This window comes from Leptopilina boulardi, unplaced genomic scaffold (assembly GCF_019393585.1).
Source record: "Leptopilina boulardi isolate dan_hultmark-lab unplaced genomic scaffold, ZJU_Lbou_2.1 LbouV2_324, whole genome shotgun sequence".
Lineage (NCBI taxonomy): Eukaryota > Metazoa > Arthropoda > Insecta > Hymenoptera > Figitidae > Leptopilina > Leptopilina boulardi.
In genome coordinates this window covers 2,549,774-2,577,656 of record NW_026137890.1, presented here as the reverse complement: position 1 = coordinate 2,577,656, position 27,883 = coordinate 2,549,774, and the positions used below count along the sequence as shown (strand labels likewise).

The window sequence follows — 27,883 nt, the reverse complement described above, 5'->3', positions numbered from 1 at the left end:
TTATGGGCCCAGGTTGTGAATTAGTGTAGCGTAATACGGCTGAAAGTGATTTTTTCGCGTCGGTGAAAAGTTTGAGGTTAGCGTGTCCTCGTGAAATTTTAGTGATTCGTTACAAAAATGAGCAACGCTTCCAGCGCAAGGTTCGACCTTCTCCGGAAGGATAATTATGATACTTGGAAGGTCCAAGTACGTGCGGTACTGATAAAGAACGATGCGTGGGGCTACGCCAGCGGCACCGTAGTCAAACCAGAGGTAAACGCTGACGATCCAACGACACAACAGGCCGCGAATAGATGGACACAGTCGACAAGTTGGCAGAACTGGACATTCGGATAAACGAGGATCTATTGTCAGTCATGCTTTTACGAAGTCTTCCGGAAACGTACGAGAACTTTCGGTGCGCGATGTCGTCTCGGGACGAATTACCGACGATCGAAATGCTTCGAGTTAAAATAGCGGAAGAATCGGATGCGCGAAAAGAAACGAATCGAGGTTATATGCAAAATGCGATGGTTGCCGGAAAACCCGAAAATCGAAGTGCGCAAAATAAATACGGTCGACAAAAGAAAAACGGAAAAGGAAACGTCGAGAATAAAGACTTCAAAATGAAGTGTTTCAAGTGCGGAAAAATTGGCCACCGCGCTAGAAACTGTCAAAATGCGAAAGAGACTACCGGACAGTCCGCGAGTGGCGCAGAAGAAATAAGTCTATTTACAAATTCGGAAACCAGTGTCGACAAAGCTTTCAGAACAGTGAACGATTTAAATCGTGGAATTTAGTGCTTTGACAGCGGGTGCACATCGCACATGTGCAACGACGCAAATTTATTCGTAAAAGTGACGCATAACGGTGAGAAACGAAAACTTAACCTTGCAAACAGTGCGCGTACGGATATTTTAGGCAAAGGTGTAGTGTCTACCGAAACTGTCGACAACGGAAAAGTTAAAGTCTTGAAGTTAAGTGACACCCTGTACGTTCCGGATTTACGTACGAATCTTATCTCGATCGGGAAGATTACAGACAAAGGTCACGACGTCGTCTTTAATAAAAATGAGGTGAAAGTGATTGACTGCGATGGAAAAGTTTTGATCGCGGGAACTCGCGAAGGCGGGCTTTACTACTTAAACAAAGTTAGTGAATCGGAATGCAAAAACGTTCGCGAACCCGACGCAAAACGGACACCGAAAAGGGACTCTCTTGAAGACTGGCATATCCGCATGGGCCATTTAAATGTGCAATCGTTGCGGGAAGCTATAAGGAAGGGATCGATTCAAGGTGTCAAAGTTGAAAAACTTAACGAAGATTTTCAGTGTACCGTGTGTCTTCGCGGAAAAATGTGTCGCCCTTCATTTCCCAAAGCATCGAAAAGGATTACAAATGTTGGAGATCTAATCCACACAGACGTCTGCGGTCCTATGCGCGTCGCATCCAACGGAAAGAAGAAATACTTCATCACTTTTATCGACGACTGCTCCAGATGGTGTGAAGTGAAGTTTTTGTGTCACAAGAGCGAAGCAGTTGAGGAATTTGAAAAATTCAGAAGATTCATGGAAACACAGAAAAACACGAAGGTCAAGCAGTTACAGTCAGACAACGGAAGAGAATTCGAGAACCGGAAATTCGACGAATTACTTCAGAAGAATGGGATGACGCGAAGGTTAACGGCTCCTTACAACCCGGAGCAAAACGGTGTCGCTGAAAGGCGAAACAGAACCTTGGTGGAAACTGCAAGGTGTTTACTGATCGAATCCGGACTTCCAGCAACCTTCTGGGCAGAGGCCGTCAACACGGCTAACTTCATTCGGAATAGGTCACCATCGAGCAAGTTGAACGGAAAGACGGCATACGAGATTTGGTACGGAAAACCCCCTGATGTCACAAACTTCAAACGATTTGGCAGTGAAGTCTTCGTCTTGAACAGGTCACCAGCCCTCGGAAAAATGGAACCAAGATCAAGAAAGGGCATCTTTGTTGGATACAGCACAGAATCCAAGGCGTACCGTGTATGGATACCGGAAGAAAGACGAGTTGAGATTTCGAGAGACGTCAAGTTCATCGATAAATTACCCGTTTGCCAAAATGATGATTTCGCAGACTTCTTTCCAATTGAGAAACGTCCTAACGAACTACCAAGTCCAGCAGCAGAATTTTACGAGATCGACTTATGTAGAAATCCAAGTCCAAGCACAGAAGTCGACGAACAGCTGGAAAACGAGTTACATGAGGAAGGGGGAAAAGAATCCGAAGGTGAAGAATCCGAAACCGAAGAATTTCGAGGATTTCCTCGTAATGAGCCTCAAGCTGCAGCTCGACGAGGAAGATCAACAGTCATACGAACAGGACGTCCGGGCAGACCTAGAAAGGTTCGCAATACTGCAGGCTGTGCAGACGATGTCGACGAGGATCTCACTTTTCTAACCGAAGTTCCAATCGATCAAGCTATGATCGATCATGATTCCAAACAATGGATGGTTGCAATGGCCGACGAAATAAAAGTGATCATCGAAAACGACACTTGGAATCTTGGAGATAGACCTGAAGGATCATCAGTGATAGGCAGTCGTTTCATCCTGCGTAACAAGTACACCTCTGACGGAATCGCGGAAATGAAGAAGGCTAGAATCGTGGCAAAGGTCTACTCACAGCAGTACGGAAAAGATTTCCACGAAACCTACGCTCCCGTGGCGCGTTTAAGCTCTATAAGGACGGTGATCGCTTTCGCCGCTCAGAAGAAGATGAATATTCGACAATACGACGTCACGGCAGCATATCTCAACGGCAGACTCGACGAAAAAGTTCTGATGGAACCTCCTAAGTGGTTAGAAGAGACACTGAAATTCATCGTACAAAAACGGAAGAGCGAAGGTCAATGGGTCAACAAAGCAAAGGACATGTTGAAAGAGTTGACAAGCGGTGACAAAGTTTGTCACATGAAAAGGGCTCTTTACGGGCTGAAACAGGCCGGACGTGTCTGGCACAAACGATTGGACAACGAGTTACGCAAGTTGGAAGCGATCTCAAACGTTGCCTCGGAATGGACTTCGAAATAAGCGAGAAGGGAATTCACGTCAATCACAAGACATACATCTTGGAGATTCTGCAACGATTCGCGATGTTGGACTGCAATCCAGTGTCAACTCCTTTGGACCTGGGAACAAAACTCATCAAGGACAACGCATGGCAGGATTCAGACGGTGAAAAGCCACCTTATCGGGAACTCGTGGGATGCCTTTTATATTTATCGGTATCAACACGTCCAGATATTTCTCACGCCGCGAGTGTCTTAAGTCAGTTTAACGACTGTTTCAATAAAACGCATTGGAACGCCGCGAAAAGGGTGCTCAGATACCTGAAGGGCACAATTGACTTGGGAATTTTCTACTCGTGCGAGAAAAGTGATCTTGCGGGCTACGTCGACGCTGATTGGGCCGGATCAACTCATGACAGGCGTTCATTCACCGGATTTACCTTTGTTATGAATGGTGGCGCAATCATTTGGGACTCTCGAAAACAGCGCACGGTCGCGCTTTCGACAACGGAGGCCGAGTATATGGCCATGGCTGAGGCGGCCAAGGAGCTGATTCACCTTCGTCGTTTCCTCATGGAACTCGGGCTTGACAATGCTGAGTCGATAACTCTCTTCGTCGACAATATGAGCGCGCAGAAATTGGCGAACAACCCTGTGCATCATGGACGAACGAAGCACGTCGACGTTCACCATCACTTCATTCGAGAAGTCGTGGAATCGGGTCAAGTAAAGCTAAGTCACATCAAATCAGACAATATGATAGCCGATGTATTGACGAAGGCTCTATCGAAGCCTAAACACGAACAATGTGTCAAATCAATGGGATTATCGAAATCCAGTGCTTAGAATCAGTGGTTGCATCAAGGGGGAGTGTTAAAAAGTATATTTTGAATAACCCGCGAGTGTGATTCAACCCCTTGTCGATAGAGGGTACATTGTATTTGCTTTTACTTTTCAGAGACATTCTAACTTCTAGTTCTATTCAGACATTCACTCTGTTCACTACTGTAATTTTCTCTTATGTTAATATAAACTCTTTTGTACCACAATCCTTATCATTTATCTCATAGCTCCTCACAACCTTTTTCACCAACAATTCTCTAACTACAATCAAAATTAATATTATTAGAAATTTATTTAAATCTTCATATTAGTCATTTAATTTTATTGTGATGTGAAAATTTATAAAATACTTACTTTCTTTGAAAATTGTCTAAAGGGACTCTCGATGTTAGTTTTCTTTGAATGTAAAAAAAATTAATTTTAATACAAAATATAAATTAAAATTTTTAAAACTAACATATTTCAATATTTTAAAACTTGCTTTATGTAGGACAATAGTAATTGTTATTAAATTTTCGCGTATATTGTGCAATTAATTAATAAACATGAAACACTTAAAGGCTAAAGGTTTCAGAGATTTGTCCATATGTTTATTTCGAAAAGATAATCAGCTACGATTTTCGGGTTAAAAATAAATTAAGACTCCTGGAACCAACCCAGACAATTCCATGGAAAGTCTAAATTAGCACATTTTTATCAAACCTGCCTCTGCATGAAACTCACTGTGCGTAAATTATAATTTAAAATGTGTTCAGTGATCGTGTGGAATTTGATTGCGAACTCAGTGGTAGCCCAACTCCTAATCTACATTGGATCAGAGGAATGAAGACTGAAAGAGAGGTACAGTATTATTTCTTTAAGGTATATCACACATGCACATTTTTAATAAATTAATTTGCCGCGACTTTTTAACAATTATCAATTTTTTCATTAAAAATATAATCATAACTTTGTTATAAAATACGTCTAGTTTATGTTTGCCCTAGGGTAAAAATGAACAGAATTACACACTCTTAAAGACAAAAAAAAGAACAAAGTCCTTTAGGTATACCCGGGCCCATGTAGGGGCTATAATCGCAGATGTTCATGTAACCCCCTTTCCGCTACTTTGACCACAAGGCACTGCGAGGATGGAAAAACCCCTCTTACGAGACAGAATTCCTTGTGCTCTTGAGAACACAAGATAGACGATGTCTAGAGTGCAAAAAGATGGGTGCCCAATGAAATGACGGAGCGGTTAGTTACATTCATCTTGGCTCTGATGACAAGAACAAGATGACAAGAATCCTGTACTTCCAGCAGGGACCACGCGGAGGTTCTACTCCCAGACTGCAGTCTGAAACCACCCCGGTCTCACCCTGCCTCCAGAGGAGGAGGCGTAACAGCGGATCCACAAGGGAGCAAAATCGCTGCGACGAGGCGACTGCCTTACCCCCACTGCGCTATCTAACTAATGCTTTCCCTTTCTGACGACACGGAGGGGAAAGCATTAGTTAGCCTTAAACGACATGCAGTGGGCTACAGGCGCCCTATTCCTTAGCCGGGAACGCCGCGGCGAGGTAAAAATGAACTGCTGGCCCATGTGATATTTTTGCCTTAGGGTAAAAATGGACGCTATTTTCAAACAGTAGAACAAATAAATGGCTTCTTCACCCGGTCATAAGATAATCTAAAAGCTCAACGTTTGTGCCTTTGGAATAAAAAATATCGTAAGTAACATGGATCCAAATTGTTAACGTTGACGTTTGCTAGCACTCGTTCATGTCTCGGGCTGCAAACGCCAACATAAACAATGGCTGCCTGTAGACCCTTGATGCTTAATATACTATTTGTGTGCTGAACACGATTCAGGGTTCCAAAATTGCGTATCACGTCAGGATTTTGAGTAAAGTTGGGGTAAACTCTCCAAAAACCAGGTTTTTGAGGGTTTTTAGTAATTTATTACTTCTTAACCTGGCGTGTTAGATTCTTCTACATAAGCTTAAATTAAAGCTTACAATTAGATCGTACACTTTAAGACTCATATGCGCAAAATAAAAAATTTTGAAATTTGAAAAAATCAGGTTTAAGTCACCCAAAAAGTTTATTGGGGTTATTTCCCCAATTTTTAAAAAAAAATTTTATCTTGCGTATATGAGTCTTAAAGTGTACTATTTAAGCTTTAATTTAAGTCTCTATAGAAGTGTCCAACACATCGTGTTAAATTACCATATCTAAAAAAAGTTTAATTTTGTACACGAAGAAAATCTGAAAGCACAGAGTATTTTTTCTCACTGCACTGGCTACTGTGGAAACCAAAAAATTAAATTCCAGAGCTCTGAATGTTCTCCTTACAGCACTGAATCCTCTGCAGAAAATAAACACTACTTTTTTTTGACAGTAATCAGAGTTTCGTTTCATAGTAGAAGACAACAGATTATTCAGAGCTACGAATATAGCAATAAATTCTTCGCTCAAAGTCGTGCCTGCTTTTCTCACAGCTCTATGTACTGTGTAGAATTATTTTTTAGGATTAAAAAAATAAAAGAACATTTAACCTTTAATAAAAAAATATATAATAATTTTAAACAAGCGTTTAAGACAATTTCAATTTTTTTTTAATTTTTACATTCTCATCACATGAGAAGGTATTATAATTGGTCGAAAATTGAGTTTTTCTATTTCCATGAAATCTTCACGTTTTGAGGTGCCCTGAATCGAAAAATCATGGTCCAGCGAAAGTGTCTGTTTGTATGTCTGTATGTATGTCTATCCGCAGACACAAAAAGTTGATGACACAATAACTTTTGTAAATCGAAGCGAATCGACTTGCAACTTTGCACACACAAAGTTAGTGTCAAAATACTGGTCAAGTTCGTTAGCCAGTCATTTTTATTAAAAACTGCAGGATTTTCAAAATTAAAAAATTTTTTTTTTAATTTTTTTTCACTATACAGTTTTATAGTTCAGGAGAAAGGAAACAACTTTTTTATGTAAAATTTTTTGATTAAAAAAAAAATCAGTGCATAAAATTGACACATACTTATCACAATATATACGGAAAATATGGTACAAGTGAAGAAAATAGCAATTTGGCAAAAAACCACTGTATACATATTATTTGTATTTTATACACAAAAATCAAACTTTCTGACTCAATTATCTCGTAATATGTTAATCTTGGCAAAATGCCCCTAGAGACTTTTTTCTTCAAAATTTTATCAGCTACAACGTTGCTATTGAACATTTTTCTCTATCTCTTTACGTTTTTGAGATTTAAATGAAAGAAGCATTTATTTTTACATTCTTATCACATGAGAAAGTAATCGACGAAAACAGTTTTTCTTTTTAAATATGTCAACAAAATTATGTAGGTATAGTGGTTTGACATAGTCATTATTTAAACTAAAATCTATGATAATAGAAAATTCGATACAATTAAAGGAATTGGAACAAAGAACATGTACATGAACATTTACAAGTACATGCAAGTTTACTTCTAAGTATATTTGTTTACAACAGTTTTGGATTCAAGAACTTGTACATGAACTTGTACATGTTCTTGTACTTGTCCATGCGTGTACAAAAAATATTTCTTTTTAAGTCTAAAATTTAAGAAAAGTGTAGGAAAAATTTAGCCTATAAACATAAGGACAGACTGTAGATACCAAAAAATAATGCGCAGCTTTAAAACTCAAAGAAAACTACTGTGCAGCCTGTGAAGAATTTTCAAGATCGTGTACATGAACATGAATAAAAATAAAAATAAAAATAAGAATAAAATAAATTGTTTAATTAAAGAAACTATTTGAAAAAAATAATAAAGATGTGGTACCAACCCCATAAATGTATTCGTTCGCTCAAATGTTTTAATTGTTTGAAAAATCCAAATACTCAAAAACAGTTCTAATTCCGCATCATAATTTCGAGCGCTAAGTGCGAGTGCAATAATGAGAATGTTATCCTCAAAGTCGAAGATTTTTAAGAAAATTAATTCTGTATAATAATAATAAAACCGCTGCCAAGTTGAAGTATGTATTTTTGTGTTCATTCCATGAACACTTTGCTTCCTCATGGAGATATTTTGCGATCAGTTTACGATTTTTTATTTATATTTATTTATATAACCAAGAAAAAGCTTTCTAATCTAATTATAATGATTTTACAGATACATAAAGATTTTTGAACAAAAAATGCAAACAGGTTTTTATCAATATTATTTATTTTTAAAATGTCAATAACTTTGGATAAAGTAATCGTAAAATGTTCGTTAATAGGTCAAAAGATGCGTCTTGAAAATCTCTACAAAATGAAACTAAAAAAACTGTAGGTGTCATAACATTTTTTTAAAGTTATGAGCAAAAAACGATTTTTTATGATTTTTAAAATGTCAATAACTTTGGATAAAATAATCGTAAACTGTTCGTTAATAGGTCAAAAGATGCGTCTTGAAAATCTCTACAAAATGAGACTAAGAAAACTGTAGGTGTCATAACATTTTTTTAAAGTTATAAGCAAAAAACGATTTTTTATGATTTTTAAAATGTCAATAACTTTGGATAAAATGATAGCAGATTGTTCGTCAATAGCTCAAAAAATGCGTCTTAAAAAACTCTACAAAATTAAGTAAAAACATCCCAACTTTCAAAACATGTGTTTCAAGTTATGGGCAAAAAACGATTTTTCAAAAATTTTAAAAGTCAAAAAAAATATAGTTAATATGTATTAATTTGTCCCAAAGTTTTCTCATTTTATGTCCCCAAGTGAGATCTACAATTTAAAAAAAAATTCAGCCCTAAAGCTCTTATAGAATTTGAGATATTTATGAAAATGTAATGTATATACACACACACACACATACGGAATGACATTTTCTAAAAATGTCATTTTTGGATTCCTGAGGTCAAAAAACATAAAGATATGTCAAAAAAATGAGTTCGAAAAATTTCGCGAAAACAATACTTCCTCCATGAGGAAGCAATATAATTATTATATTAATATATTATAATATAATATTAACTGTAAATGCACACTTTTTAAAATATTTTTATGAAAAACAGATTAATTGACTGAAATTATATATGGGTCATTCCATGTGAAAAGGCAAATGGATTTGTCCACTCGTGGTTTAAAGCAATCGCAAAGTCTTAGGGCTTAAATTTAGCATTTTTTATGTAGAATCGAATACCGAGTGGCTGATTTTAAAATTTTCAAAATGGCGGCCACCACAGGCTGGAATGTGACGTAAAAAAAGCTTTTTTTTTATTTAAATTGGAAAAACTTTTACATTTTCAGACCAAAATTATTCAAAACAACTACTTTTCATATTTGTGAGTTGACAGAACACAAACATATGGTCAGAACTAAAAAATCCAAAATGGCGGAACCAAGATGGCGGATTAATTTTTGAAAATTCAATAAATTCAACTGAATTCAGTTGAATGGTGTTACTCGGGGGTTTTCGGGGTCGCTCATTACAAATCTGATGTCAGAATTGAAAAATTCAAAATGGCGGATCCAATATGGCGGCCGAAATATAAAAAAATGAGTCAATTCGCTTGAAACGTGTTACTCGGGGGTTTTCGGGGTCGCTGATTACGAATCTGAAATCCATTTTTGAAAATTCAAAATGGCGGATCCAATATGGTGTACGAAAAAATTAAAAATCACTTGAATTGAAACGAAATTCGTTACTCAGGGGTTTTCGGGGTCGCTGATTACGAATCTGAAGTCAGAATTAAAAAATTCAAAATGGCGGACCTAATAGGGCGTATGTTTAATAAAAAAACCATTAGAAATGTTCAAAACTTGTTACTCTGGAGATTTTTAAGTTGTAGATCACGAATTTGTCAGCGGAGATTAAAGAAGAAAAATATTAATTAAAAAAAGCGCTGAATACGAATCAAAGGTCGGAATTAAATAATTTTAAAATATCGGATCCTATATGGCGGAATATTTTTTCAAAAAATAGCTAAGGACTTTGGCTTAATACTATATTTATCAAAAGAAAAGTCCTGAAAACGACTCATTAAAATTGGTTTTAATGCTATTTCTCAAAATAAAAGTCCTAAAAAGGATTGATTGAAATTGGTTTTAATGCTATTTATCAAAATAAAAGCCCTGAAAAGGACTGATTGAAATTAGTTTTAATGCTATTTATCAAGATAAAAGTCCTGAAAAGGACAGATTGAAATTGGTTTTAATGCTATTTATCAAAATAAAAGTCCTGAAAAGGACTGATTGAAATTAGTTTTAATGTTATTTGGCAAAAGTAAAGTCCTGAAAAGGACAGATTAAAATTGGTTTTAATGCTATTTATCAAAATAAAAGTCCTGAAAAGGACTGATTGAAATTAGTTTTAATGGTATTTGGCAAAAGTAAAGTCCTGAAAAGGACTGATTAAAATTGGTTTTAATGCTATTTATCAAAATAAAAGTCATAAAAAGGACTGATTGAAATTAATTTAAAAATTTTAGACTCTGCAAAAGTTTTTAAAATTCTTTAGAATGTAGAAAAAAATTTATTAAAAGAGAAGACGAAAATGAAATAAAGATATAAGGAAAAATAAATGAATGAAAGGGAATTAAGTAGATTCTACTGTAAGTATATCGGATCTAGACTGTATTTATTAACGTTGAGAAAAAGTATTTTCTAGTATGGTGATAACTGCACAACCGTAGTCGTAGTGAGATAGTAATAGTAAATAGTTTGATGTTCTGTCCGTCCTCTGTAGCTCCGTGTGGAGGGGGCAACTGCATGATGGCGTCGATTAGGGGGCTGATTGGCTCAAGCTATCACGTGAGAATCGCGCAGGCGCACAGTGGTAAGAAATGCAAAGTTTTGTACAAAATTCTGCTGACAATAGAAATGTTGACCATTTTCAATTTTTTTCGAAATACTGAAGAAGGATTTTGCTACAAGCCTTTTGCAACATAGCCTCATAAAATTGATTTAATATCTTGAATAATCAATCCTACCTAAAAAAGCATGATCAAGAAGTCACGATTTAAAGAATTTAATACTCTCGAAATTTTTTTTTCTAGGTCAGAAATTAAAGAGGGCTTAATGCTCTTTAAGATTTTACCATTGTGAATTTTTATTATAAATTTTTAATAACCAGCGTATATACCCGACCGCATCAGAAAACCATATTTTTAAGAAAGTCCGTTAAAATTCGAATTTGGCGATCCCCAACCTACGAGAAAGAATATTCATTTTTTTAGTAATTTTTTGAAAAAAGTTTCCGCCATATTGGATACACCATTTTGAATTTTTTATTTCTGACCTTTGATTCATATTCAGCGACCCCAAAAACCATTGAGTAGCAATATTCAGTTTATTTAATGGATTTAAAAAAAATCTTCTGCCATATTGGATCCGCCATTTTGAATTCTGACCTTTGATTCGTATTCAGCGATTTTTTTTATTAATATTTTTCTTCTTTAATCTCTGCTCACAAATTCGTGATCTACAACTTAAAAAACTCCAGAATAACAAGTTTTAAACATTTCTAATGGTTTTTTTATTAATCTTACGCCCTATTAGGTCCGCCATTTTGAATTTTTTTAATTCTGACTTCAGATTCGTAATCAGCGACCCCGAAAACCCCCGAGTAACGAATTTCATTTCAATTCAAGTGATTTTTAATTTTTTCGTACGCCATTTTGGATCCGCCATTTTAAATTTTCAAAAATGGATTTCAGATTCGTAATCAGCGACCCCGAAAACCCCCGAGTAACACGTTTCAAGCGAATTGACTCATTTTTTTATATTTCGGCCGCCATATTGGATCCGCCATTTTGAATTTTTCAATTCTGACATCAGATTTGTAATCAGCGACCCCGAAAACCCCCAAGTAACACCATTCAACTGAATTCAGTTGAATTTATTGAATTTTCAAAAATTAATCCGCCATCTTGATTCCGCCATTTTGGATTTTTTAGTTCTGACCATATGTTTGTGTTCTGTCAACTCACAAATATAAAAAGTAGTTGTTTTGAATAATTTTGGTCTTAAAATGTAAAAGTTTTTCCAATTTAAATTAAAAAAAAGCTTTTTTTACGTCACATTCCAGCCTGTGGTGGCCGCCATTTTGAAAATTTTAAAATCAGCCACTCGGTATTCGATTCTACATAAAAAATGCTAAATTTTAAGTCCTAAGACTTTGCGATTGCTTTAAACCACGAGTGGACAAATCCATTTGCCTTTTCACGTGGAATGACCCATATTTGAAAACAGTAGTTTCAAGAACATGAATGTTTAAAAATCAAAAAACTTTTTTTTAATATATAAAATGATAAAAATGATGGTAAACTATTTTTAATAAATTACAAAGTAATGGATGTTAGGGACGGATTTTCTTAACAAATATAATTTATTTAATCATTATTTATCAACTATTTTCGAATATTTATAATATAAAACACAACACACATTTTTATTGTGAATATTTTTAATTATTGTTTCAAAATTATCTTTAAGCATGTCAAAAGTCTTTTCTTAAAATTTATTTAATAATAAATAATTAATTTGAAATGAATTACAAAATAATAACATGATCTAAATTCTGATTATGTCATTTGAATGTGGGTCTTCAATATTATGATAGTTACTTAATCCATTTGGAAGATTAAGTAATATTAAGGAAAAAATTATAAGAAGAGTAGGTGATTGAATGTATCACTAAGCCAGTTAAAAATGCAACGTTGTTAAAATTGCATGAAAATAAGGAGAAGTCAGTTGCAAAATCAAGTCTCCTTCTACATGAAGCGGGAGTGATCATTGTCACCAATCTCATTGTTGTAAGGAGTTTAAATAGTCGGTCTTTCGACAAAAAAAGGGAGTTCAAGTGTTCAGTATCATTTCCCGCAGAGCGGATGTTGTGTTGATTCCCGCAAAAGACGGATGATTATATATTATTGAAGTCCCACAGAAAGTGGTTGAAAGTATTGAATATTTCCCGAGTCAGGGTTGATTTTACTTTTTAATATTAAAAGTGCAAGTGCTTTAAGAATATAAAAAGTTAAATAGATAGTATTTAGCAATTCATATTAAATAAAAGTATATAAGAGAAGACTTCCGCACTCAAGCATCTAGTGACAAATACGAGTTTTTAAGTAATACGATACTTTATTCTGGTCTGATTATAATTATTATTTTGGTGAGTCTCTTTAATTGCCTTTTATTGATACAGTTTCTTTTTAAAAGAAATTAAACATACATTTACACAAACACACAAACATCTTTCGTAAAAAATAGAAATTGTATTTTGGAAATAGAATTTTTCTTGCTGTTATTTGTGAAACTTGACGTAAGTCAAGTAGATTAATTAAATTGATTATTGAATTGTGTAATAAACCTTTCTTTTCATGTATTAAGGTAAATACATTGAGAATAAATTGTAATAAACTGAGTGTTAATTTAATTTGATTTCATTTATTTATTTCACTTTGAAATACTTTTGTCTCATGTTTCTTTTCAACATTTTCTCTCAAATACCGTCTATCCGGGTTTATTGAATTGATAATATACTGAGAGGTAGTCCAGAAAGATTTGATGCGGTAAAAAGTCAATTATTAGTCGAGAAAGAAATAGTTAAAGATACTCGTTCAGAAAACAATTACAGCTCACTAGCACAATTATTGCGAGATTTGAGTATGTCAGATAATTAAACGGTTTATTAATTACAAGAAATCAACGACCTTGCAGTAACTAGGTAGGCTACGGGGTCAATGCGTTAGTCGTATTTCAAAACATTGCGAGCACCAAGTCACAAAAAGATTGCTGAGTTGACAAAATATACCCTGATAACAAAATGTAAGGCTAATGCCTAGCCCTGCTCTAGCCCGGGGTCCGATTGATAGGACCGGGGTGTAGGCCAAAACGCAGCGTTTTGTGCGCGCCATTGTCAGCCATATGGCTCGCCCAGTGTGACAGGCACCCGCGTGCCGGCAGGCTGCACACCCTTGATGTCGACATTATTCGAACGTATTAAAATATAATTCTTTTAAATGAAAATAGGTAAAATGAGAAAAAAACAATATTTATCATCTGTAATCAAAAGAATTTATTTCTTTTTCAAAGAAAGTTTCAAAAAAATCACTGATCATTCGTAAATTCGTTATTCATAAATGGAAATAATAATCTCAATAGAAATATTTTGAAAAATACGAAAATAATTTTTTTCAAAAATTAAAAAAGCAGAAAATTATGTTCATTTCATGAATATTTTTTACTTCATGCAAGAAATACAATTCTGACAACATTATATTAAAAATTTTATAAAGAAAAAGTTATTCCAAAAAATAAGAAAAACGATTTTTTTTAAATTAAAGTAGCAAATAATTTCATAAATTCTGATAAAATACATACTTTATATACATGAATCGATTCGTTTTCCTGCAAGGAATACAATTTTCACAAAAATTTCTCAAAATTTTAATCGAGAAAGAAGTTATTTTTAAAAATATGAAAAATGATTTTTTTCAAAAATTAAAAAAAATTATTTAATCTCTAGATTTAGGTAAAATATGGACTTTTTATAAGTTAATCAATTCATTTCAATGCAAGGAATACGTTTTTCAGTAAAAAAATTGATTGCACAAGAGAAAAAAATTTTTTTCAAAAAAATTTATTTTTCGATTTTCGAAAAAAAGGCATAAAAAAAATTGCATGGATATTTTTGGAAATCCTTGTGTCTGATTTTAGATATTGGTGAGTACAATAACCCTACAAAATTTCAGGCTGATCCCTCAAAACGTGTTTGAGATATTTTGAAAACAAGGAATTGGTGACATACACACACACACACATATCCACACAGATATTTATCACCTTTACTCCACCACGAGGCCAAAAACATTCATTGCAAGCAATGGATACAATCAATGATATTGGTCAATGGTCGCGTTTCACCTGATCGAGCCGTTTGTACACCATGAACAATGGCGCGTGCGCGTGTCGTGAAAACGAATAAAGGTCAGCACACAATATTTTCCAATTCACACTTCCTAAGGTTAACGCACAATACATTCGGAAAACTGAGAACGATTACCAATTTAATTTTTATAAAATGTTTATGTTTATATTAGCAACGTACATTTTCATGCATTCGTTTTTTTATGTCCAATCAAAAATTTAAAAAATGTTTTATATTTCACATACATTTCTAAGTATAAAACCGTTGAGAAAAAAAATTCCACTGATTAAGAAAGAAATTTAATAGCAATATTAATTATTTAATTATATACAATAACATTTGAATATAAAATAATAATTAATTTTATTTTTTAAAATTGTGCATAATTGTAGCGTTTAACCTTCAACCTCTAATTTGCGTACTTATTAATATTAATAATAATTATAAAATTTTAGAGATAAGTAATTTCTGTTAATAATAATCTATTTCTTATTCAGTGAGATTTTTTCTTGGGTGTTTTATACTTAAAAATGTACGTGAAATATAAAACAAATTTTTAATTTTTGATGGGACATAAGGAATATAATTTTATATTAACATTTTATAAATAATCAATTTGAAAAATTATTAAAAGCAAAAAATTTTTTAAACAATAATTATTTTTGTATAGTGTGTTTTATAACGAAAAAAATTCTTTTCTAATAAAAATTCTAGAACAAATACAAAACATTTCTTTGACTAACGCATTTTTATGTGAACATTGAAATTTTATTATTTTAACTTTATTTCCTATTATATATTTATTTTATTTGTAAGTACATGTAATTTAATTAATAAATTGGGATTAATAAAATCTAGCCATTTGCTGGCTCTCAGCGAGCTCACGGTCTAGATAATGTGTAAGCGAATTCTCTAGCCCACTGCTAGCCCGCTTGATCTACAACAAGTGCGCCAGCAAGTGCTAGTTAAATCGCAGCGTCACAGCTTACACTCGGTGTCTCGGCCGCAGCGTGCCGGAGACCTCTGTTATCTGGGTACGGTTGAAAGACATAATTAAATTAATAAAGTAAATAAAATAAAAGACATAATGTGTTAATAAAAAAATTTTTCTTTAGAAAAAAAAGAAATTATAAAGAATAGTTTTTCTTTACGATTGTTATTAAACTATAAAATCTAATAATTAAATATAGATTTTTTTTTGTTGAACAGAAATAATCGTTTGAGTGCGATTTCTTTGCGACAGAAGCGAAGAGCAGAGAAAATATGCAATAAGAAACCGGGTCGTATTACAGAGTTATACGAGTATTTAAAAGACATTTATTTTGAAATAATAAATTAGGAAATTACGATTATTTTATTTTGCGATTATTATGAAAATGAATAGATTTAAATTTTTTTTAAAAAAAGAAGTATTCGTGATTTTTGTCAGTTATAACTAGGGAAAAGAATTGATTTTTTTTCTTTTATGTTGAGAATTTTTTTTTGAGAGAGATAAATCATGACGGACCAAGAAAGAAACGGTGAACGACACCAATCCGGTAATGAAAATCCAAGACATGTTGACAATCCTTTCGCGGAAAACAGACGCGAACACTTCAATGCAACAAATGTAGCAGAATTATATAGAGACAACAGATTTAGGGTTCCAATCAATTTTGCCTCTGCAGCGACCATTTGTCGCAAATGACGAAGAAAATGCAGGTATTGCGGCAGCTCGCTCTATTGCTGATAGTTTAACAATACAAAATGCCCTAATGGAAATAAAGGTTTACGTTGGAAAGAACATGTGGGTCAAGGATTTTATTCAAGATGTAATTGTAACTGCCTCGAAATTTCCACCTGAATATGAAGGAACGTAAATTATTTCGGTTTTAGGAAAATTAACAGGTCCAGCGAGAGACTGTATAGACAACAAGTAATTCGCTAGATTGACCGATATAATAGAGCTTTTAAAAGAAAGATTTGCACCAGGACAAGCTTTTGAAGTGTATTATGCAGAAATTATGAATTTGAAAATGTACAGGAATGAAAATTTACCTGACCTTGTATGATAGATTATTGAGATTACTTAGTGGGGCAAGTTCAGCCCTACGTGCTACTTTCGACGCTCATACAGAGGCAGTAACAACCAATGTTGTGAAACATACAGCATTAAAAACTTTTGTTAGAGCGTTGCCCGATGAAATTGCGAACGCAGTAGATGCACGTTCGCCTAGAAATTTAAAGGAAGCGTACAAATACGCAAAAGCGGCACAAGAAAGAAAAATGCAACCGATTACAGGGAGTTATTCATCATATATTACTAATTATAACGATAATAGACAAGGAGCCATGAAACCTCAATGGAGAGAGCAAAATGATTTTAGAGGTTACAGAAATTATGGGGAAAGAAGAGATAAAAATAGATATAATGGCGGAAATCGGTCTAGAAGGGAAAGATTTCAAGATTCAGGAAATTATCAACCAAGATACAATCAAAGGGATGATAGAAACTATGGTAGAAATAATTATGGCGAAAATCAGCGTGATAATGCAGTACGTAGTAATGATTATAATGATGCTAGACTTTACAACCCCAATTCCGGCAGAAATGACTGGGGTAATAGGTATCAAAGCCCAAATAGATATGCCACTGAAAACCGATATAATATAAATGGTCCTAAGGAAAATTGGGAAAACAGATACCCCACAGATTATAATAATGAAGGAACAAGGAATTACTCCAATAATAGAGCAGCATCAATTGAAAGAAATAATACTAATGAGTCTTTAAACTGGGAACTAGCTCGTCGAGAAGATGCGACGATGGGCTCGAACAGACAAATGCGTCCAATAACTGTGAGATTTCAGGAAAACCTGTCGTCTTCAAGATAAGCGAAACAGTAACTGAGTCACCGGCAGTAAAATTACCAGAAAATTATTTAGTAGGAGGTAAAGCAAGTTTTTTTGTGGATTTAGGGGCGGACATTAATATTACAAAATCAGATGCATTAACTGATGCTCCAGTTAAAACTTCAGAAGCTTGTTACATGACAGGTGTGATGAAAAATAAAGTATATACTTTAGGCACAGTAGAAATTATGATATTCGACAAACAATATACTTTTCATGTGCTAAAACTAAATTTCAGGGTAAAGACAGAAGGCATAATAGGGAAAGAAAGGAAAGAAAGGGCTAATTTAAATTTCTTTTATAATTCTCTAATAACTGCGTCTAGGCTGGTTCAACCTATTCCATTCATAGATCAAGAATCGCAAGATGCTAGAAATAGTTTGAGAAAAGAAGTTAAGCCAGTACCACGACTTTTCCGAATCAAAGCAAGAACTATGCAAGTAATAGATATTCCAGCTGCTAACCAGGACTTTAAAGAAGGATATTTTCCTGGAATAGAAGCCCCAGATGGACTGATGTTAGGCGAGGCTTTAGTCAAACAAAAAAAAGGTAAATGTAAAATTATGGCAATAAATACGACGGAAAAAGATATACAAGAAGGCATAACTCCTCAACAACTTTACCCTTTCGATTATGTTGACAATAAAGATGAAATATTTATCAGTCAACAGGAATATTCTGAAGAAATTAAAGAGAAAGAATTAAATCCATACTTGAGAAAATGGATTTATAAAAATTAAATGAAGAAGAGGTAAAATAGGTGAAAAAATGGATACGATTAGGACAAGACACATTTTTAATGCCTGGCGATAAACTACCAGTCACCCCATTAGTAAAACATTACATTCCATTATCAGATGACAGGCCTATAAAATGCAGACAATATAGACAACCTCCTGAATATGCAAAAGCTGGGACTGAATTATTAGCAAAAATGTATGTGGATGATTTGATTGTAAATTCTAATTCAAGTTATAATTCACCTGTTCTAATAGTGCCCAAAGAGGCAGATAAAGAGGGTAATAAGAATAACAAGATGGAGGGGGACAGCTACCCGATGCCCCTGATAAGAACAATTTTGGAGAAGCTAGGGGGCGCTTAATGTTTTTCAGTTTTTGATTTAGCTATGGGGTATCATCAAATTGGTACAGCAGAAGAAGAACAACATAAAACAGCGTTCTCTTCAGGTAGAAGTCACTATCAATATAAAAGAATGCCCATGGGTATTAAAAACGCAGCTCCCACTTTTCAAAGATTGATGGATAACGTTCTAACAGGGTTACAAGGACCAGAATTATTCGTTTATTTAAATGACATTATCGTATTCTCGGCTACATTAGAAGAACATGATAAAATTATTATTCGCTTATTAGAACGATTGAGACATGCTAAACTAGCCCTACAACCTGAAAAATGCGAGTTTTTACGTAGAGAAGTGGCTTACTAGGGCATCTAGTAGGAGAAGATGGAATAAAAGCAGATCCTAAGAAAAGAGAATCAATAAAAAATTTTCCTACACCGAAAAATCAGAACCTACCAATTGCATATTTTTCTAGGACTTTAATAGGAGCAGAAAGAAATTATGATTCTACTGAAAAAGAGTGTTTAGCAATTATTTACGCATTGGAAAATTTTAGACCATATTTATACGGAAGAAAATTTGTACTTTCATGCGACCACGAGCTGCTAAAAATAATAAACGAAGCTGATAATAAAAATGCAGAAGAAAATAAAAGAGGAAGACCAATAGGGAAAACTAAAATAAATGAAACAAAGCTAGGTAATGATTTTGCACCGATTACAACGAGACCAAGACCTAGAACAAGGCGGCAACCGGTGGCTACGCTAAAACATTAGGCTAAAACTAATTATGATAGGCTAATTTCAGAAAGCGACGAATCAAGCACGGAATCTGATAGTAGGGTGGAAGCAGAATATATACTAATTTGGGAAAAAATCACAGCGTATTACCTTCTTTAAATAACACAAATGCCGAAGATACAGACGATGAATCTAGTGATAGCAACGACGCTGATAAAATAGAGCAACCTATTACGAGCAAGGAAACCGCAGTATACTTGAGTCCACCAGTGAACACGTCAGAAGAGGAAAATGAGGAAGATACAACAATTTGCGAAACCAATGATAATCGACAAATTCATAATAAAGAAATGATAGATAGTATAAAAGAATCAATTAAGCGTTTTGATTTATCAATGGCGGGTCACCAAACATACTTTTGGGACGACGAATTTGTTGAAGACAATAAGAATTAAGAAAAAGAAAATGAGGAAGTAATTAATGAAGTTAAAGTAGAGCAAAACGAAGTTAGATCAATAAATGAAATTATAGCTGACTTACAAGAAATTTCAGAACGAATAAATCAGCCAAATACAAGTGAGTTAAAAGACACGATTCAAGATAGAAATTTGAGTAATTTAGTAAGAGATACAATCAGTAGTAAGAAAACAGTTACTTTCGATACACCGATGCATAATACGAGACCGAATGCTCAATCCACAACTTTCGTACCCAATACGATATTAGGAGAAGTAAAACTAGATGGAACGGTAATAGAAAATAGGCAAAAAAGTGCGATTCCAAGAAAAATAATAACAGGCAAAGAAAACGAATGCCCCAATGAAAGAAACACAGATTTTAAGCCTAAATTAGGATTAGGTATAACAATGCCGTACATCGATGTTCGAAAGCCCCCTTTTTTAAATAAAAGCATGAACAAAAAGAAACTTATTTAGACAGGTTGGACATTTTAACCTATGATAGGGGACCATTAACGAATAATAAGGACAATTATGTACATTTTATATCAGCGGATGCAAAGCCATTTACGCCTGCAATTAAATTATTAATAGCGACAGGAAGAATAGACTTGGCAGAAATAAAAATTAGCAAACCAAGAATAGGACAGGTGCTAATTACGCCAAAAGGAAAATACAGAACTTTTACTGTAATAGTAAACGAAAAATACGATCAAAATATGGACGAAGATGATCTAGATTTCGCGTTACACAATCTCAAAGATATTTTGATAAAAGAAGGGATAAAATGATTTAGAGTGTCACTCTTATATATCCGAAAAATTATACCCGAATATCATGAGTCTAATAGCAGGACACAAAGGGGTGAATAAAACGTATCAGCGAATTAGGGAAAAATTCACTTGGCCGGGATTAAGGCAGGACATTACAGAATACATTAGAAAATGTAGAAGTTGCGCTCAAAGAAAAATAGTCAAAACCAAAAATAGGGAACCAATGCTAATAACGGACACACCCTTAGAAGCGTTCGATAAAGTGTGTTTAGATACTGTTGAAAAATTACCCACAACAGCCGATGGGAATTGTCACCTATTAACTATGCAGGACCAATTAAGCAAATATTTTGCATATTTGTACCTGTCCCAGATGTAAGTGCAACAACAATAGCTCATGCTGTAGCAACGCATTTATTCTCCATATATGGAGCACCCAAGACAATTTTAACAGATAGAGGCAGAATGTTCACTAGCAATCTAATAAGGAGACTAGCTAATCTTTTCAAGGTGTCTCAAGTGACTATTACTGCCTATCATCCGCAAACAAATAGTGCCCTAGAAAGAAGACATGCTGTATTAGCAGAATACATTAGGCACTACGCTAATTCAAACGATGACTGGGATCGTTTATTACCCTTTCCAATGCTAGCATATAACACATCAGTTCACAATGCAACTAAATTCACACCCTATGAAGTGGTATTTGAAAAAAGGCAAGAATCCCTACAGCCTTTCCAACAGAAAAAAAATTAGCAATTTATGAATCATATTTGCAAGAACTTATAACACGATTAATCGAAATCAGAAGACTAGCAACGAAAAATATTATTGATGCTAAAATAAAATCAAAAGAAGTATATGATCAACAAGCCAGGCCACTACAAATAGAAATAGGCGACGTGGTTGATGTAAAAGAAGAGGTCAGGGCAGGGAAATTTGAGCTTTATTATCACGGACCCTATGAAGTAGTCTCAATCACGGAAAATAGTAATTTGATTTTTTGCGATGCAGAACGAAAACGGTTTAGAAAACATAAAGACCAAGTCAAAAAAGCATATTTATGACAAGAAGATAAAGCAGGATTCTTAAGAAATAATGAAGATTATATACACGTTAATGGGACTTGTAAGGCCAATGGTGAAGAATCAGCTGGAATAGAAATAGGAGTATGGTTTAATCACCAACACCCGCTCAATGTTAGCGAAAAGGCGAAAATAAAGCAAACAAACAATGGAGCAGAAATAGAAGCTACTGTAAAGACAATAAGCATAATAAAAAAAACTAGGACTACACAGAGTCAGAATACACACCGACTCGAAATTTGCGATAGATGGTTATCAAAACTGGTTACCAAAATGGAAAGAAAATGGTTGGAAAACTAATAGAAGAAAAACGGTAGTCAGTAAAGATATATTTAATAGGCTAAACGATAATATAAAAGGTACACAAGTAGAATTCATCTATGAACCAGGGCATAGCGGTATAATAGGCAACGAAGAAGCCGATAGACTAGAAAAACTAGCTATAGAATAAAAAAATTTTTTTTTTGTTTTATAATTTTACCACTCAAAAAATAGAGTTAACTAAAGAAACCACTATAAATTTCGGTTGCAGAACTATGTTCTAGATAAAAGGGATACTGATATTCGTAACATGGATCATAATAATAGTTCAAGCGGATGAAACAGGTTTAACAATAATACCAATGAACAAGGGGGTGGGAATATAATATGAAAGAATATCTACAGTAAGAAGGACAACAGGATTTTGGAGAACAGCCATTGTGCTAGATATGAAAGATTTTTTAGACCAATTACCAATATTATAAAAACATGTAACAGAAGCCAAAGAACCCTGTACGAAAATATTAGGCAACACTTGTAGTCATTTTGCAGCCACCGAAAACCTTAAAAATAAACTAGAAATAATCAAGTTACGCTGGGAAGAAGTACAAAGAGTCATAAAGGGTTTGAAACACCCGGAATCATCACAAAAAAATTATAAATAGAAGAATTAACAAAAGAAGTGCACCCCTAATAGGAGTAATAGGAATATTATTAGGGCCAACAATTGGAGTGTTAACCTACGAAGAAGGAGAAAATTATAAATCGTCCATGTCAGAACTAAATGAAGCTCAGAGAAATATTTCTCATTTAATGGGGGAACAAACACATGTAGTTAGGGTTGAATTACACAAAATGTACGATATAGCGGAGAAACAACATAACCAATCACAGGAAGTGAGAAAACAATTAAAAGACTTCGAGAAAGAAGTTTTACAATTTAGAAACAAGTTGAACCATGAAACCTATTTAGAAAACATTAGGAATACGATAGATAATTCGAATAGTCAAATAACTAATTACGAACATAGTTTAAATAAAACACTCGACATCATGCACAAAGCAAAAGAAGGTCGATTATCACCTAAATTACTTACAGATGAACAATTAGTAACTATAGCAACTGAAGCAAAAAAATATTTAGAAGATTTGGATTTTCCAATACCCATTGACGAAATAATCCTAGCATACATAGATAAAATTGCGCAAACAAGACTATACACTAATGAGAAAATAAATCATCACAGATGGCAGCATCCGTCCATTCAGACATAATTATATGAAGACTAAAACACAAAAAAAACAACAACAACAAAACATTAAAACAATAAAAATATACTTTTTACTAAAAGTAAAAGAAAAGGTGAAAATTATTTTTTTATATATAAAGGTAATAACAGCAACTTACCCGCGGCAGCCACCGAACACTTCATCAATTTGTATTTTTTCCAACTAGAACCTTTTCCATACTAAAAAACTAGTGACATTAGTCACACCACTAACAGACAACTCAAGAGCTATTTTGTAGGCTTCATACTCCACACTAGAATTAGACATGTTGTTTTTTGCGCTAAATAAGATGGACACGAAAAACACAGTAAGAAACGCGCGAAACTAATGCCAGAATAATTAATTTCAACAAGTACGAGGAAAGAATTTTTGCAACTATAAAAAAATAATAACGCAATAAATAAGGAACAAAAGATGTAAAAAATGAAATAAATTCCAGCACGGGAATTAAACTTAAGAAATAATAATATATAGGTATAAATTATGTTGAAAACAGCTGTCAGGGAACGACAGCAAGAAAAAAAAGAGGGTCAGGGGTTGGAGAATATTTTTTTTTAATATTTAGTCTCCAACATAATTTTTTTATTATTATTTTATATTATATATATATGAGGCAAAATTCCTGAAATGTCCGAACAAAAAATTGAAAGTTCTCGAATTTAATCCATACTTTTGTAAAATGTTGTTATTGTTGGTGAAAGTCTAAAAATCAATTATTATTGAATTTAATAAAATAGTTTTTGAATTACAACGTTTTTAATTTTTGACTTTTGAAAAAAAAAATTTTTTTCAATGTACAATATTTATAAGTAGAATGCATAAAAGTTAACATATATATAATGATTTTTAAAGCTTTTTTGACGAGCTACACGCTGTTAATAAATTTTTTTTTTTTTAAATAACATTTGACCTTGAAATTCAAGGTCAAATTGTTAATTTACGTTTATCTCAAAATCGGATTTTTTAAAATTATTTTTAACTATCTCAATGGAAAGCTTGACTAATTTTCTACAAAACATGTAATTTTCAGAGTGGGATCTTTTAAAGTTTTTGAGATATTAATTAATTAATTAATTAATGTTTATAACAAATGAAATATTTTACAAACGAATAAAGTTACCGTAATTCTGAAGTTAGTAATTGAAAGTTAACGTAATTCCGCATCCAACGAGCCCTATATGAAGTATTTTGGATAAGTAGATTGTTAATAAACAATTAGTTAACATTGCAATTGTTTATTAACAATCTACTTATCCAAAATACTTCATATAGGGCTCGTTGGATGCGGAATTAGCTTAACTTTCAATTGGTTTGTTTAGATTTACGATAACTTTATTTGTTTGTAAGATATTTCATTTTTTATTGTTATTTAACTAAAATTGAACAAAAATACTTCATATAGGGCTTTTGGATGCTTGTTGTTAGTAAAAAATAAAATATTTTACAAACAAATAAAGTTATCGTAAATCTAAACTAACCAATTGAAAGTTAAGCTAATTCCGCATCCAACGAGCCCTATATGAAGTATTTTAGATAAGTAGATTGTTAATAAACAATTGCAATGTTAACTAATTGTTTATTAACAATCTACTTATCCAAAATACTTCATATAGGGCTCGTTGGATGCGGAATTACGTTAACTTTCAATTACTAACTTCAGAATTACGGTAACTTTATTCGTTTGTAAAATATTTCATTTGTTATAAACATTAATTAATTAATTAATTAATATCTCAAAAACTTTAAAAGATCCCACTCTGAAAATTACATGTTTTGTAGGAAATTAGTCAAGCTTTCCATTGAGATAGTTAAAAATAATTTTAAAAAATCCGATTTTGAGATAAACGTAAATTAACATTTTGACCTTGAATTTCAAGGTCAAATGTTATTTAAAAAAAAAAATTTTTATTAACAGCGTGTAGCTCGTCAAAAAAGCTTTAAAAATCATTATATACATGTTAACTTTTATGCATTCTACTTATAAATATTGTACATTGAAAAAAATTTTTTTTTTCAAAAGTCAAAAATTAAAAACGTTGTAATTCAAAAACTATTTTATTAAATTCAATAATAATTGATTTTTAGACTTTCACCAACAATAACAACATTTTAGAAAAGTATGGATTAAATTCGAGAACTTTTAATTTTTTGTTTGGACATTTCAGGAATTTTGCCTCATATATATATATAGTCATGGACCGAGGTATTAAATTTTTTCTCTATAAGTTTGTCGGTAATTGTAAATCTATAAATCGTGAAAATGTAACCATCATTTTTTCGTGAACATTTTTTTATATGCATATATATAAATATGCATTTGCATTGTTGTAAAACATTTGCATTGTTTTACAAGACATCGTTTGATTGCAAATTTTGTTCTAAGTATAACTTTTTATTCTTAATTAGAAAACAAACCAATTAAATAATTTTAATAATGTTTTATTTTATTTTTTCTGAAACATTTATTTCAGCTACTCAACAAACTACACCACTTTCATGAACCAGGATAAATTGTAAACATTTTAAAATGTATATCTACGAAAGGAATTTTGTAAAAAAATTATATTTGATGACATCACACCTACACAGGCTGCCAAGGGACGTCAGCCAGAAGGAAGGGGGATATTTGTTAGGGACAGATTTTCCTAACAAACATAATTTTTTTTAATCGTTATTTATCAATTATTTTTGAATATTTGTAATATAAAACACAACACACATTTTTAATGTGAATATTTTTAATTATTGTTTCAAAATTATCTTTAAGCATGCCAAAAGTCTTTTCGTATAATTTATTTAATAATGAATAATTAATTTGAAATGAATTACAAAATAATAACATGATCTAAATTCTCATTATGTCATTTGAATGTGGGTCTTCAATATTATGACAGTTACTTAATCCATTTGAAAGATTAAGCAATATTAAGGAAAATTATAAGAAGAGTAGGTTGCAAAATCAACTCTCCTTCTACATGAATCGGGAGTGATCATTGTCACCAATCTCATTGTTGTAAGGATTTTAAATAGTCGGTCTTTCGACCAAAAAGGGGAGTTCAAGTGTTCAGTATCATTTCCCGCAGAGCGGATGTTGTGTTGATTCCCGCAAAAGGCGGATGATTATATATTATTGAAGTTCCACAAAAAGTAGTTGAAAATATTGAATATTCCCCGGGTCAGGGTTGATTTTGGTTTTTAATATTAAAAGTGCAAGTGCTTTAAGAATATAAAAAGTTAAATAGATAGTATTGAGCAAATCGTATTAAATAAAAGTATGTAAGAGAAGACTTCCACACTCAAGCATCAAGTGACAAACACGAGTATTTAAGTAATACGATACTTTATTCTGGTCTGATTATAATTATTATTTTGGTGAGTCTCTTTAATAATTGCCTTTTATTGAAACAGTTTCTTTTTAAAAGAAATTAAACATACATTTACACAAACACACAAACATCTTTCGTAAAAAATAGAAATTGTATTTTGGAAATAGAATCTTTCTTGCTGTTATTTGTGAAACTTGACGTAAGTCAAGTAGATTAATTAAATTGATTATTGAATTGTGTAATAAACCCTTTCTTTTCATGTATTAAGGTAAATACATTGAGAATAAATTGTAATAAACTGAGTGTTAATTTAATTTGATTTCATTTATTTATTTCACTTTGAAATACTTTTGTCTCATGTTTCTTTTCAACATTTTCTCTCAAATACCGTCTATCCGGGTTTATTGAATTGATAATATACTGAGAGGTAGTCCACTACGTTATTTTAAACATTGTTTAGCGAAGAGCATTTACGCTTTACCTATGAGCGGAATTGCTAATAATAACATTTAAATTGGTAATTAAAATATTATTATTTTTCAAAAATTTTCTTTTGTTAATTTAACTTCCGTCTTTAACAAAATGGTGGCAACGGTGGGATATATCGCTCATATTTTAGAGAAAATGTTTTATAAAAAGAAAAAGTTGAGACTTCAGTAAAGAGTGAAAAATAAATTTTCTTTCTGAAAATACACATAAATTAAAATACACTCACAAATACACAGTAATTATTTGAAGTAAATTGTGAAAAATGATGAAATTGGATTGATGTTGGAATATTTGTTTATTGTTTCAATGTTTTAATGTATTACTTTTCAGACAAAATTTTTGTTCGGGTTTTTGTCAAGTGCGCGAGTAGAATTTTTTTTTTGTTGTTTGCTAACGTCGAAGTGAGACACAGTAACTACCCTATTGAAAAAAAACACGTATAATTGTACGTATAATAATACGTATAATTATACGTATTATTATACGTATTATTATACGTATAATTATACGTATAATTATACGCATAATTATACGCATAATTATACGTATTATTATACGTATAATTATATGTATTATTATACGTATAATTATACGTATAATAAGACATACGAATTTGAAACAAGAATTATACGTATAATTATACGTATAATAATACGTATAATTAATTATACGTATAATTATACGTATTATTATACGTATAATTATAATTCTATTAAAACT

The 27,883-nt window shown here is 32.7% G+C and overlaps 1 protein-coding gene across 1 annotated transcript in view; it reads left to right on the top strand.

The window, feature by feature from the left end:
- The window catches only part of LOC127284407 (neural/ectodermal development factor IMP-L2), a 127,841-nt gene that overhangs the window by 39,405 nt on the left and 60,553 nt on the right, over positions 1–27,883 (top strand). Inside the window, exon 4 of the mRNA XM_051309817.1 lies at positions 4,627–4,711. Within this exon, the coding sequence (XP_051165774.1) occupies positions 4,627–4,711 (85 nt within the window). The remainder of the gene's footprint in view (positions 1–4,626; positions 4,712–27,883) is intronic.